The 14,845-nt window shown below is 44.0% G+C and overlaps 2 protein-coding genes across 3 annotated transcripts; one reads left to right on the plus strand and one right to left on the minus strand.

Moving 5' to 3' along the window:
- Positions 1-739: 739 nt before the first annotated feature.
- LOC115203790 (coiled-coil domain-containing protein 47) lies at positions 740-5,640 on the minus strand. Of its 2 annotated transcripts, none has more exons than XM_029768792.1 (12): positions 5,251-5,640; positions 3,961-4,262; positions 3,742-3,834; positions 3,262-3,558; positions 3,110-3,175; positions 2,875-2,976; positions 2,637-2,747; positions 2,365-2,450; positions 2,140-2,198; positions 1,911-2,020; positions 1,599-1,766; positions 740-1,405 (listed from the first exon to the last, which is right to left on the minus strand). In XM_029768792.1, exons 2-12 carry the CDS (start codon positions 4,252-4,254, stop codon positions 1,325-1,327), a joined length of 1,467 nt encoding a protein of 488 aa, XP_029624652.1. In that variant the 5' UTR covers positions 4,255-4,262; positions 5,251-5,640; the 3' UTR covers positions 740-1,324. The 2 variants fall into 2 exon arrangements, with proteins under 2 accessions (XP_029624652.1, XP_029624642.1); XM_029768782.1 differs by having other exon boundaries at positions 5,523-5,623.
- A 510-nt stretch (positions 5,641-6,150) lies between these two features.
- Positions 6,151-13,515, plus strand: LOC115203797 (DDB1- and CUL4-associated factor 7). The gene is made up of 7 exons (XM_029768805.1): positions 6,151-6,731; positions 9,067-9,225; positions 9,440-9,551; positions 10,455-10,573; positions 11,333-11,542; positions 11,666-11,783; positions 11,890-13,515. The coding sequence occupies exons 1-7, from the start codon at positions 6,594-6,596 to the stop codon at positions 12,060-12,062; spliced, it is 1,029 nt and encodes a 342-aa protein (XP_029624665.1). The 5' UTR covers positions 6,151-6,593; the 3' UTR covers positions 12,063-13,515.
- Positions 13,516-14,845: the final 1,330 nt, after the last annotated feature.

Below are 14,845 nucleotides of genomic sequence, written 5' to 3' on the forward strand. Positions count from 1 at the left end.
GACTTAAGTCATTTCTCCAAATTCGCGGGACCCTCGACCTCATAGGATCTGGTCCAGGCACACAAAGATGGCTCTGCCATCTCTAATTTCTGTCTCTTGTTCACAAAGCTGGATGAGTTTAACATGGGCCTCATTCCCCTCAAGGATGTGACCTTCGCTCACCTCAATGACATCAAGGAACCCTTCCTGGCCAAGATGTAGTACAGTACATTTTCAGTTGGCATCAGATGCTGCCATTCAGCTCTCTGCATTGGTAACACATACTGTCCAATGCTGACCATCCTTGTGTCTGGGTGTGATAACTAGCTTTTCGGCTAAAAAAATAAACAAGAGCGGGCAGGAAGACATGGAAAATAGTGTATGTATTACTGCAGATTTTATTTTCAGTGACCTTGAAGCATCCTTAAATTGTCCTCAACATGACTTCCTAGGTGGGTTTTTGTTAAACTAGAGTACTAGGTCATAAAAATTACAATACTTACTCCCCAATAAAAAAATCAACATGCTGGCAGAAATGGTGGTTTCCAAAAAAGGCTATTGTAGAATATAGGAGACAAGGGAGTTGACATTAAGCCCACCAGGACAGCTTAGATTGTCTAGGCTACTGGGTTCAATCTCTCTGCGGGCTCAATCTTTGGGTCAAATTTAGCGCTAGACTTACCATCCCATTGGTCCATTTATAATCACCTACCCACAAGACACAACTCTTCTAAAAAAAAAAAAAAGAGAAATGAGATTGTTCAATAGCTTCCAGTGCATTTTATTGTTTGCTTAGAAATTCACCAGACAGACATAGCTTGTAAGGACTGTCACTTAGATATAAATTAAAATTGGATACTTTGCATCTCGTCTTGTAGCATCCACAATGTTAACTTAATAACTCAAACAGGCCTCACATGCCTTCATTCCTTTAAAATATGAGCATTTTATTTCCCACCAAGAGGTGCAACCCCCAATCCCTGTCGATTCGATTAATAAGCTCATTGAGCCGACTTGCTTTGAAAAGAGCAATGAAGACCTGGGCAGAAGAAAAAGTCAACAGGAAAAAAACTGTCACGGGTCGTCATGGCGACAGACTTGATATGCAGAACTCCTCTGTCCCTCTCGCTTGTCACTAGCAGCTCACTCACAGCCAAGGAAAACACCACTCTGGTTGGACAAAGTGTTTCCATGAGAACAGAAACAGCTAAGCTTGACACACCCATGGAGAAGGGAATGTCTGTGTGAGCCTGTGAGCCAGAACTGGGCGCTGAAGTGAGAGAGATGGATGGAAGCAGTGGAAACCGTCTGAGCTGTGTGATTGAATCCCTGTAGCTGTCTGTCCTCACATGGCTTTGACTTTGATCTGCTTCATCTTCATCTGCTTCTTCTCAATCTTCTTCTGATCGCGACGTTGAGCAGCCTCCTGGAAAAGGGGGAAACACCATAGAGACAGTTAGAGCAAGAGGTACAAAGAAGGCCAAGATGAACAGTGTGCTGTGTTCCAGTGTGCTGTGTTCCAGTGTGTAGCGTTCCAGTGTGTAGCGTTCCAGTGTGTAGCGTTCCAGTGTGTAGCGTTCCAGTGTGTTATTCTGCTGGTGGGCTGTGGTGGAGCTGACCTCCAGGCGACGCTGTCTCTCAGGATCCTCCTCGCTCATGATCCTCTCCTTCTCAGCCCTCTTCTTCTCCTCCCGCCGGGTTTGAGCAGCCTCCTGGCGCTGATTGTGGGTCTGCTTCAGGAAGTTCTCCTCCACACGGGCACGGTTCTTATCCGCCTTCTGTTTTCCCTGGAGGAGACACAGGGAGAGAGAGGGTGAGCAAGGAGATGCAGTGATGGATGAAAGGAAGACTGTAGATTAAAAGAAAAGTCTGCCAACAGGCCAGATTGAGGGTGTACTAGGAGACTAGTGTAATTATCCTGCCATTCTCACCTCTCTGTTGAGGCGGAGCTTCTTGACCTTGTCGATGCTGTAGATGACCATGTTCATCAGGGGTAGCAGAGTGTCCATGTCTTTGGGAGACGTGTTCCCCATGCCAGGCACTACATGCACAAACACAGGAAAACATTTAACATTTCATTCAGTCACTACGTATCATATATGGTGAATTGGCTGCATGTCAAGTGTTGGAAAGCATTTCAAGTGGAGACAATTGGCTCACCATTAAATGTAAACAGCAGCGTCTTCTTGGTCTCAGGCAGCTTTAAGGGCTGTCCATCCCTGAAACACAACAGGGTTGAGAAGGAAGCTTCACCTAACAGAAACAGCTGTACATCATTTCATAAGAGGCTTTAATACAAGACCAGAGGTAGGGGTGGAGTAAGGACATTAGTGTGATATAGTTAATATGTTGTGGAAAAACTGACTTGCTTGCAGGTACACTTACTCTTGCACAACTTTTGTACCAGAAAATTGGTCAGAGAAATGGATGGACTCGATCTTGTCAGCATGGTTGGTGATATAATGAACCATCTGAAAGACAAAGACAGTGGAAGGGTGAATGAAAGAAAAACAAGGGGTCTGTCAAATTGTAGCACACTGAACTCTACATGTCATATTCTCCCACTACAAACAATAAGAGACCACTCTGCAATAGCCTAGTGACAAAGTCCCCACTGTAGTGAGTAGGTCACAACAGAGGTGCCCTCCCTTACTCACCTTGCTGTCCATCACACCATCCGTGACCTCACCCATCTCTGTCAGGATGGCCAGGAGTTCAGGAAGGCCGTACTTTGCCCCCGACTTGGGCTTGTCACTGCAGAACTCACTCTGGGGACAGACAGACACACAAACAAAGACGTGTCAATACATACACCCACGCAGCCTGAGGCTTATAGATGGTTCATAGTGTCTGGATGGCTGAATGAATGTATAGTGATGTTGGCCCGCCCCTCACCAAGTCCTGCATCTCCTTCTGCATCCGAGCCATGGCCTTTTTGGTGCCCACAGCAAACACAAACGTATCCATGTCCTCATCATTCAGAGTAACTTTGATTTGCTACAAAGAAAAATAAATATACAGCAAGTCAGACAACAGAAAAGGTCTACCTTTAGGAAAGTATTTGTAAGCGCTGAGGTGAGTGACAATGTGACTGGTGATGTACATGTATGCAGGCATCATATGTACCCACCACCTGATCACAGACTGGCCTCATCATCCTGGCCAGTACATTCAGCAGGTCCTGCCTCTTCACAAACTGGAACAGACCAGAGAAAACATTGAAACAGCAGCTAGTTCTCACACAAACACTTTCTTTCTCTTACTCACACACACTGTAAATACCTTAAGCTGGATGAGCATGCCCTCACAACACACTCGACCTGAGCACCACAGGTTGTAGATGTGCTCATTCTCCTGGTTCAGCTTCCCGGTGCTCACTGCATCCTTACTGGTGCCATCATCACCCACCAAGGCAAAGTTGCTCTCCAGGAGCTCTCGGTGGGAGTTGAACCAGGCTGTGGCCAGACGGCTGTTCTTGTTCTTGCCGATGATGTAGTTCATGATATAGGCCAGCAGGCCCGTCACCATTAGAATTTCCATGTAGTAGCTCTCCCAGCTGTTCTGAAGGTGGGCAGGCACCTGGAAGGGGAAGACGGACAGACTTCATCACCTTGACAACCACAACATTAAGGATGTTTGATCTTGGCACTCACATTTAAGAGGGATGTTCTTCTTCTTGGTTGTCAGAGTACAGTTTAAGAAATAGGTCTGGAATCAATGGCTTCATAATGGTCACTAGTCTGGTGTTAACAGTGAACTTACTGTGTGGATGATCAGAGGGTCTTTAAGGGACTGGCTGGGCTTCTCCATGCCATCAAACTCGTCTGGATCGTACTTGCTGTACATGTCTTGATCCTACAGCAATACAAAATGAAATATTGATTAGTTCTGGCACAAACCAAAAACACAGTGCATGGGATAGTGTGCCAACTAAGTTGTCCCTGGTCATATGCAAGCTACCAGGCCACTGCAGCCCCTAACCTGTGTATCGGAATCCTCAAAGCCGTCCTCCTGTCCGTCTTCCTCCAGCTCCACTGTGGCCTCGTCCTCATCGTCCTCAGCAGGCTGAGCAGGGGGGGCCGCACGGGGTGGAGGGGCCGTCTCTGGCTCGGCCGCAGTGTCCTCGCTCACATCCTCAAACTCAGCAAAGTCATTGTCGTCTGCAAAGTCTGCCAGGTCTTCCCCGTCGTCAAAGTCATCGTTGTAGCGTCCCCTGGAGACAGGCAGTGCCAGGAGAAGTAGCAGCGCGGGCAGCAGGAGGTACACACTCCTCATGGTTGAAGCTGTGCCAGCACAGGCCGGTAGAGGAGAGGACAGGTGGGAGGAGGAGAAGAGCAGGAGGAAGATAAGGAGGGAAAGGTAAATTCAGGTCAAACCAGGTGGGTTTGGAGGTGACAGAAGGTCAAACCAGCACTAGACAGAATGCCTCAGTCAGTCTCACACAGGCTGGCTGTCACAAAGATGTTTCCAACAAACATCTTCATTACTGTGAGTTGATTTAGTTACATGCCCAGGATAGTAACTTGTTTGTCTACAACACATATGTATAATTTCATGCCTCTTACATCCACTCCCACTGAAAAGGTCAACATCCAAGAGAGTGGTAGCTAGGTCTAGACACTGTCAAATTACCTACATCAAAAATGTGTCAGTCTGAACGCCATAGAATCTGTCCATTAATCGGACTGGACATGGACTGTGGTTATTGGTAATGACCCAGTGACCCTATCATTCACAAGTCATCAATATTCTAAAAATATATGGCTCGCGTTGCTTTCTTTATAGACACATCATCATTCTAGTCACTGTAGTCCATTTATGCTAGTTAACTACCAGCTTAACAAACCACAGCTACAAATATCTTGCTTAGCATTCAGGTGCGCTAACTAACGTTAGCTGTCTGCTGCTAGCCAAATCCACTCTCTGACTCTGTTAGCTAGCTAGCTTGACTTGGAGTGGCTAGCTCAAATCATAGAACATTTCAGATGGCTAAGATTACAAAGAGCTAGCAAATATGCAATCACAGTTGACGATTTCTGGTTAACAAACTAAGTAACGTTAGTCTAGTTAGCTAGATAACTCACTGATTAGCCAACGTGTCCCAACCCCCCCATCTCTTCCCATTCTTACCGAGCAAGCTAGCTAACGTTACCAACCAAGTTATTGCCACCCTATAGCTAATAAGTGGTTGACAATATAACAATAGCCGGATTTGTCAAGTTGAATCAAACTAAAGCAAAACAACACATGTAACGTTAGCTGTATGAATACCTATGGAGTGTTAAAATATGTTCCTATGGAAAACGCTGAGGTCGTCGTTAGCTTAGCTGTTCAATACAGTCCCCTTGACAGTAGATTCTACCACAGAGTTTCTAAAAACCCAGAGGCGCAACCTCCCGAGACTTCCTGTACCGCTTGCGAAACAGACCAGGCCGGGGTTTGAGAAGTCAAATATTCTTCCTTGTTGTTGTTTTTCTCGAAATCTAAAGACAGCCTAGATTCAAGCCAATGTTGTAAGTAGTTAAATATGTTATTACTCCAACCTTTTGCGAAAGTGACAAACTGACACTTTTTCATGTTCGTTAAAAACAACTTTATAGCGAAGAAGTGCCTTTGAGTTGACGGCGTGCACATGCGCAGTTCGGCCGAGACGTTACCCGTTGACGTTTAGCAAGCCTACCAACATCGCCATGACACCGCCTACAAGTGTGATTAGGGGTTTCTATTGGATAATCGGTTTATGATGCTTTCAAGACAACTGGGAATTCCGGGAAAAAACGAGGTCAAATAATAACACCAGTGATCTTCGGGTCGGAAAGTCGAAGCTCTTGAAAGATGCCAGAGTTTCAGACTTGGAATTCCGAGTTGCATGACTGTTCAAAAGTTTTTTCCCAGTTGTATAGAGTTTATCAAATTGACGAATATATAGATTTGTGTGCATTTTACCTAAGCCTAACTCTTTTCCTAACCTTAACCTAATTATCGCAACCTGTTACGAAAAGTTAATTGTGACATAAACTGTACCCCTGTTACAATAGTAAAAACAATCTTTGCAGAATGGTGTGATAGGTATGATGTTTTCCACACTTTAATGGGGTGATTGTAGTCTATGAGCTCGCTAGCGTCACACCGCCGACATTTTCTTCGATGGGAGGAGATTCGAGGAGAGTGATCCCCCACCCCTCTTTGTGGTTACAGCAGCAGTGTTGTTGAAGTCAGAGTCGGGTCAAAGCTAGCAGGGGACTCAATTCGAAAAGCAGGCTCACTTACCCGGATCATCAAAATCGAGCGAATAGCAAATTCACAGACTATTGGCCGTAAGCTAACGTGTGTCTCGAAGCTTCATTTAAGCTTAAACGTCGCCTTCGTTGTCCGACAGTGATAGCTATCACGCGGTACAACGCGCTACTAGCTAGCTAATGGCGTTAACTGGGCTAGTGTTGTATCCATAACTAACGACTGTTTGCTAGCTTTGACAGCCTTTGTCATTTGAACTGTTCAAATCTTCAATTCGGAAAGTCTTTAACGAGCCGTGGGGTATATTTTGTTCCTAGGAAACAGTTGTTTTGTTTTATATAGGTAAGGATTTGATATAAGAGCTCGTTTATTGAGCTATGTCTCTCCACGGTAAGCGAAAAGAGATATACAAATACGAAGCGCCATGGACGGTGTATGCAATGAACTGGAGCGTTCGTCCCGACAAACGCTTTCGCCTGGCCCTTGGAAGTTTCGTTGAAGAATATAACAATAAGGTGAGTGAGAAGATGAACTGTATGTTTTTGTTAACAGTCCCAGTGTAGAATCAAAACTAATTCGTTGGGACCACCGTGACTCCCACAATGCTGTGATGTGGGCCACCCAGAACAGATCTTGGGTATAAACATAACCCAGAACAGATCTTCGCTTCTATGTTATAAGATCACACCCACAAAGAATGAACATGACCAAAAAGTGAATAAAAACAGTATGAAGTGTGTTTAAGCTCTGAATAATTTGTTCCTTGTGTGGTGGCTAATTTCTGCATGACCAAATGAGAGTTAAACTTCACACACCAGTCAGAGTTATACTTAAACTAAATCTTTAATAATAAGAGCTTTGCATTAGCAATGACTTTAAACGATTCACCATTTCTAATGAACCGTTGATAGTGACAACACAAAAGTACAAAGATCTTTTATAGCCAAGATACACCCCACTCAATCTACATGACGAACCACAGATCTTAGGAACAGTTCACAAAGAAATAATTTTACTTGAGAAAGGAGTATCCCTTAGCCAGATAGCATTCGCTATAAATTATCGTTAAGTTTGGTCCCTAAGACGAGGTTCTAATCCCGTTCCTGGTACTTCATAGCACAAAAACATTACCTCATGTTATCTGGAATGCTCTTTAGGTTTTATCACCCAAAGACATTGTAAATCTCTGTCAGTGCTATCTCATAGAGGCCCATCCTCAGTAAAACACACACACAATAGTTAACAGAATACTCTATTCTGTCGAATAAAACAACCATTATAATGCAATACAAGCATTATAACATAATCTTGCAATTTCCACGACATTCCCCCATTTTGAGAATCTTCTCAACTTAAAAAGTTTTGAGAATGACACAAATATTAATTTCCACAAAGTTAGCTGCTTCAGTGTCTTTAGATATTTTTGTCTTTAGATATTTTTGTCAGATGTTACTATGGAATACTGAAGTATAATTACAAGCATTTCATAAGTGTCAAAGACTTTTATTGACAATTACATGAGGTTGATGCAAAGAGTCAATATTTGCGGTGTTGACCCTTCTTTTTCAAGACCTCTGCAATCCGCCCTGGCATGCTGTCAATTAACTTCTGGGCCACATCCTGACTGATGGCAGCACATTCTTGCATAATCAATGCTTGGAGTTTGTCAGAATTTGTGGGTTTTTGTTTGTCCACCCACCTCTTGAGGATTGACCACAGGTTCTCAATGGGATTAAGGTCTGGGGAGTTTCCTGGACATGGACCCAAAATATTGATGTTTTGTTCCCCGAGCCACTTAGTTATCACTTTTGCCTTATGGCAAGGTGCTCCATCATGCTGGAAAAGGCATTGTTCATCACCAAACTGTTCCTGGATGGTTGGAAGAAGCTCTCGGAGGATGTGTTGGTACCATTCTTTATTCATGGCTGTGTTCTTAGGCAAGATTGTGAGTGAGCCCACTCCCTTGGCTGAGAAGCAACCCCACACATGAATGGTCTCAGAATGCTTTACTGTTGGCATGACACAGGACTGATGGTAGCGCTCACCTTGTCTTCTCCGGAGAAGCTTTTTTCCGGATGCCCCAAACAATCGGAAAGGGGATTCGTCAGAGAAAATGACTTTACCCCAGTCCTCAGCAGTCCAATCCCTGTACCTTTTGCAGAATATCAGTCTTCCTGATGTTTTTCCTGGAGAGAAGTGGCATCTTTGCTGCCCTTCTTGACACCAGGCCATCCTCCAAAAATCTTTGCCTCACTGTGCGTGCAGATGTACTCACACCTGCCTGCTGCCATTCCTGAGCAAGCTCTGTACTGGTGGTGCCCCGATCCCGCAGCTGAATCAACTTTAGGAGACAGTCCTGGCGCTTGCTGGACTTTCTTGGGCGCCCTGAAGCCTTATTCACAACAGTTGAACCGCTCTCCTTGAAGTTCAACCATGGTTGACCGAGGAAGAACAATGATTCCAAGCATCACCTTCCTTTTGAAGCTTCCAGTCTGTTATTCGAACTCAATCAGCATGACAGAGTGATCTCCAGCCTTGTCCTCGTCAACACTCAAACCTGTGTTAACAAGAGAATCACTGACATGATGTCAGCTGGTCTTTTTGTGGCAGGGCTGAAATGCAGTGGAAATGTTTTTATGGGATTCAGTTCATTTGTATGGCAAAGAGGGACTTTGCAATTAATTGCAATTCATCTGATCACTCTTCATAACATTCTGGAGTATATGCAAATTGCCATCATACAAACTGAGGCAGCAGACTTTGTGAAAATTAATATTTGTGTCATTCTCAACTTTTGGCCACGACTGTATATCAAGAGCGATATCTGATTTAATTATTGTTTGTCTTCAGGTGCAGATTGTGGGTCTGGAGGAGGAGAGTTCAGAGTTCATCTGCAGGAACACGTTTGACCACCCTTACCCCACCACCAAGATTATGTGGATCCCGGACAGCAAGGGTGTTTACCCAGACCTGCTTGCCACTAGCGGGGACTACCTGCGCATCTGGAGGGTATGCATGCACCCACAGCCTCCTTGATACTAAATCATACGTAAACATAATAGATGTCATATGTTGGGCGCTCCCTGGCCAGCACCCTCTTCTAACTATTGTGTCCCTCTAACAGCATCTGGAGTTACACTCTAGCTCAGTTATTTGCCTGGGGGGCTCTACTTTTCTATGTAGTTGTATAGCATCTCATGGCTTGTTAAATGTTACCCCTTAGGTCAGTGAAACAGAGACGCGTTTGGAATGCTTGCTGAATAACAACAAGAACTCTGACTTCTGTGCCCCACTCACCTCGTTTGACTGGAATGAAGTGGATCCTAATCTACTGGGTAAGAGATGGGGCATATGCATAAAGTAGAGCTGGGACTATAAACCGAAAATTATTGACACCAACCAAATATCTTGGACATTTTGCTGATCTCGTTCATTACAGTAAATAACCTATAGGTGCCCTAGTAGAGAAATGTGAAGTTTCAAATGAAATAAGTTTGCTAATATGGGTGATTGTTAATACAACAATTGATAGCTACAACATTCAAAGTAGTAGATTTAAGAGTAATATAAAAAAATAACTGTGGTGCACATTAATGTTATAAACTTGTCGTTCAAGTTATCGTGATAATTTAGTCCATTTATTGTGACATGGATGTTTGTCCATATCGCCCAGCTGTAGCATATAGTCTACTGGTTTGCTGTCAGTGTCTCCAGCATGTGTGTCAGAGTAAGTAGCGTAAAACAATTGAAATGCAATCTCAAATAGCTGCCTGTCACTTTTAAAATCTGGGCATCGTCACATATTTCAGCAAATAAATGCTGGGTCTAAATGAATTGTTTACAACTGTTACCATGGACACAGCTCTGATATTCCCACAGTCGTGCATTACATTTTTTATTCTGTCAATGTTGCGAGCCATGACTCCACCAAAAATAAAACACAGCATCAAATGAATGGTGCTAGAGAGTGAAATAGAGGGTGTGTGATAGGCAGCCTTTGCAGGTCTGATCTGCGATGGATTTGTTATTATAATTTTTATACTGGTCAAACTGGTAGTCTCTTAAACATTTTATTGAGCTGTGTGCATAATGGAAATAGAAGCCTATCTCAAATAAGCGGCGGTTGTGTAGAGTGATTAATGCAAATAAACACTCAGGCTATTAATTGAAGTTTTACAGTATGTCTTGTTTGGTGAGTGTCAGTGTTTTTAATCCTGGTTCTGGTCTGTCCATTACAGGCACCTCCAGCATTGACACCACCTGTACTATCTGGGGGTTGGAGACTGGCCAAGTGCTGGGCAGAGTCAACCTCGTCTCCGGCCATGTCAAGACCCAGCTCATTGCTCATGACAAAGAGGTGTGTGAGAGCTGAGGGGGAATATAAGCCTTGCCTTGAAGTTTAGTTTACTTGTATGAATGAGTAAGTAAAGGCTAGTTGTCGTGAGCAGCGGCTAGAACCTGTTCAGGGAGCAGAATGACATTTATTGAGGAACGGAATTGGGAACGAAACAGGTCTCTAGTGTTCCGTAACAGAATCCTTCATTCCAAATCCTGAGAACCGATTAATAATGTTATATTGTTGTTAAAAAAATATTCCTAATGTCTAATATTTAACTATGTAATTCAGTGAAGTTACGTCTCTAAAGGTATTCTAGTAATAGCCTAAACACATCCCAGTTCAGATGATGTTTAGCGCTTCAAACCAAGCCCCCTCCATGTCCACCCCTCTCTCCCCACCCATGAAAATGTCTTATCTCGCGCCTGCACTTAAATGGCCAATTAAACATATCAACAAATAGCTTGCGCACACACCGCAAGCTGCTCCATCCAAACTAATTGATGAAGCAAATGAATGAGCTAAATGTGAAAACGGTTTATTTTACAGCCTAAACATTTTACCAAAAGGAGCAATATGAACCGTTACTTTTTTTGGGTTCCAACCAGTTCAGAATTTTATTATGCTGGTCGGACCACTGGAACAAAACAAATAGGGGTTCTGTTCGGAACAAATATTTTTGGTTCCAACCCCTGGTCCTGAGATCATAAAGTCTGAATGTGTGTCCGTGGGTATACCAGTGTAGTAACTCTGTATGTTGGTGGTGTTCTCTGTCTGTAGGTGTATGACATCGCGTTCAGCCGCGCAGGCGGTGGTCGGGACATGTTTGCGTCGGTCGGCGCGGACGGCTCAGTACGCATGTTTGACCTGCGGCACCTGGAACACAGCACCATCATCTATGAAGATCCCCAGCACCACCCCCTGCTGCGCCTCTGCTGGAACAAACAGGACCCCAACTACCTGGCCACCATGGCTATGGACGGCATGGAGGTCAGTCTATTTTATTCTACTTTCTCATTCATCTTTCAGTTTGGTATTGTCCATTCTCTCTTTGTTGCTCCCTCTCCTTATCCCCCATCTAATGTGTTCTCTCTCCTGTGCTGTGTGTCTCAGGTTGTGATTCTGGACGTGCGTGTTCCCTGCACGCCGGTGGCCCGCCTCAACAACCACCGGGCCTGTGTCAACGGCATCGCCTGGGCTCCCCACTCCTCCTGTCACATCTGCACTGCAGGTAAGGCACAAACAGCTTCTTCACCAGTTCACCTTTCCTCAGACCCCATTCTAAGTCTTCTCACCTTCTCCCTTCAGTGTAATAATAATGTCTTGTCTTTCCTCAGCCGACGACCACCAGGCGCTGATATGGGACATCCAGCAAATGCCCAGGGCCATCGAGGACCCTATTCTGGCCTACACAGCTGAGGGGGAGATCAACAATGTCCAGTGGGCCTCCACCCAGCCTGACTGGATCGCCATCGGCTACAACAACTGCCTAGAGATCCTGCGGGTCTAAAGCCAACCTTCACCTCAGGTGTGGATGTGAAGGGCTGGAGGATGAGGACGATGTGTGGATTCAGAACTTGGACATGTGTTTTTGAGTGGAAGTAAATCTTGCAGGACTGCCTCAAACCACTGCTCTGTCCTGGCTGATTGATGTGCGTATGGGAGGCGGTGTGAACTCTTTGTCCCACTCCACAATGTCCTGGTTTACTCTGTTTTTGATAGAACTAATCCCTGTGTCAAAAGGAGTATGTTGTCTTTATTTATTGTTTTGTTAATCATCAGTGTCTGTACAGCGCCATAATGCATCAGTGTCTGTACAGCGCCATAATGCATCAGTGTCTGTACAGCGCCATAATGCATCAGTGTCTGTACAGCGCCATAATGCATCAGTGTCTGTACAGCGCCATAATGCATCAGTGTCTGTACAGCGCCATAATGCATCAGTGTCTGTACAGCGCCATAATGCATCAGTGTCTGTACAGCGCCATAATGCATCAGTTGGTTCAACAATTCTAGATGGTCAATTCATTATGGAGTGAAACCATGCAGTTCCAACTGAAGACTGCCTCTTGAGTGTGTTTAACCTGTTGTTTTAGCCAGCTATATGACATAACGACATATTTAGGGTCAGGAAACTGGATTTAAAATGACACTCACTGTCAGAAAATGTAATTTAGGGTCATCTGGGTGTCTTTCTGAACTGGTTTGAATCCAGTTGTAGACTTCTGAATTTGAAACCATAAGTCAAATTTTAAGGCCTCATATTTATTTTAAGTTTTTTTTTATTTTTATGGTTTGCTGGTACCAGATCACTTCCATGATTATACTGTGATAATCTGACATATAGTGAAGTGACTGAAGTGTTATGGTTCAATACCACAGGAAGTTGGTGGCACTTTAATTGGGGAGAACAGGCTCATTCTAACGGCTGGAGCGGAATAGGTGGAATGGTATGAAACACATCTAACGCGTGGTTTCCAGGTGTTTGATGCCATTCCATTTGCTTTGTTCCAGCCATTATTATGAGTCGTCCTCCCCTCAGCAGCCTCCTGTGTTCAACACACAGTTGCATGTCTCACAGTTTGGATACTTTGCCATCAGCCCCTTTGGACTAGACCAGAACCTACCAAAAACAAGATTAATAATGTTTTCTTCATTTTGAGTAGAGTTGCTTGGAACAACTGCAGTTCCTATTCAAGACTGTGTGAAACAAATCCGTTTACTTAGCCTAGTACTGAAGGAGAGTGAAACCTTTTTTTCTCGTGTCTCGCTCTCCCTATCTTTTTGTTGTTCTCTGTACTCGAAGGTCAACCCCCTTTTCGCATGTTTGTACAAGGGGAAATGTACATATAAATATATGAACCAAGATATTGATGATAAGGCAAATCTACATGTAGTAGCTTTTTTCATAAAAGTTTGTATTACCAAATTTGCTCTAACTAATAAATATTCCTTCATGTGTTTTTGTAGTTGTCAGTGTTATTGCATCACTGAATACACACGGATAGGTCAGGATGTCATGATTTATTTAGGTGGGCATAAAGTCACTTCAATGTGCAGATGGCTGTGTATTGCACTGAGCAGTTATAGTTCTGTCAGCTCCTAACATTACATTTCTCTCTGCAGTGTTCTTAAACGTCCAATACAGCTGTTTTGATCTCAACATTAAATAATTTCTGGGTAACAGTTAAGTACCTTAGTGATTATTTTCAATTAAAATGGTCAAAAAGAGCAATTTCTGTTATGTAGGGGAAAACTGTCGGGCTGGCATTTATTGTCATGAATGTTGCACTGGAGGCAGCTCTACAGAGTTGTCACTAGCTGCTGACAGCTACATAGTCATAACGTCTCATTTTAAACCTAACCTTAACCACACTGCTAACCCTAATGCCTAACCTTAAATTAAGCGCAAAAAGCTAATTTAGTTTAAATTAATTTTTTACGATATAACCAATTTTGACTTTGCAACTGGCCCATTTAGCAGAAATAGCTCAGGTCTGCCTCCAGGGCAAGATTCATGACAATAAATGTCAACCTGCTGAAAACTAGCCGTTATTGGCAGAGAGGTTTGGAACTCTCTTATTGGTCAATTAACTAATTTACTTCCTGGTGATGTCACCAGGCAGGCCAAAACTCCATCCCACCAACATTTCTCACTATTATAATTTTCACAATTTCAGTATTAGTGTATTTGGCAATTTCAGCTACACCTGTTACTGACAGGAGTATAAGATCTAGCAGACAACCATGCCATCTCCATACACAAACATTGGCAGTAAAATGGCCTTACTGAAGAGCTCAGTTCGTCAGATTTCTGCCCTGTTAGAGCTGCCCTGGTGAACTGTAATGCTGTTATTGTGAAGTGGAAACGTCTAGGAGCAACAACGGCTCCACAAGCTCAAAGAACGAGACCGCCGAGTGGTGAAAATCATCTGTCCTCGGTTGCAACACTCACTACCGAGTTCCAAACTGCCTCTGGGAGCAACGTCAGCACAATAACTGTTCGTCGGGAGCTTCATGAAGTAGGTTTCTGTGACCGAGCAGCCACACACAAGCGTAAGATCATCATGCGCAATGCCAAGTGCCGGATAGAGTGATGTAAAGCTCGCTGCCATTGGACTCTGAAGCAGTAGAAATGCGTCAGTCCGACGGACAAATCTGGGTTTGGTGGATGCCAGGAGAACACTACCTGCCCTAATGCATAGTGCCAACTGTAAAGTTTGGTGGAGGAGAAATAATGGTCTGGGGCTGTTTTTCATGGTTCGGGCTAGGCCCCTTAGTTCCAGTGAAGGG

Source organism: Salmo trutta, chromosome 1 (genome assembly GCF_901001165.1).
Source record: "Salmo trutta chromosome 1, fSalTru1.1, whole genome shotgun sequence".
NCBI classification, from domain to species: Eukaryota; Metazoa; Chordata; class Actinopteri; order Salmoniformes; family Salmonidae; genus Salmo; species Salmo trutta.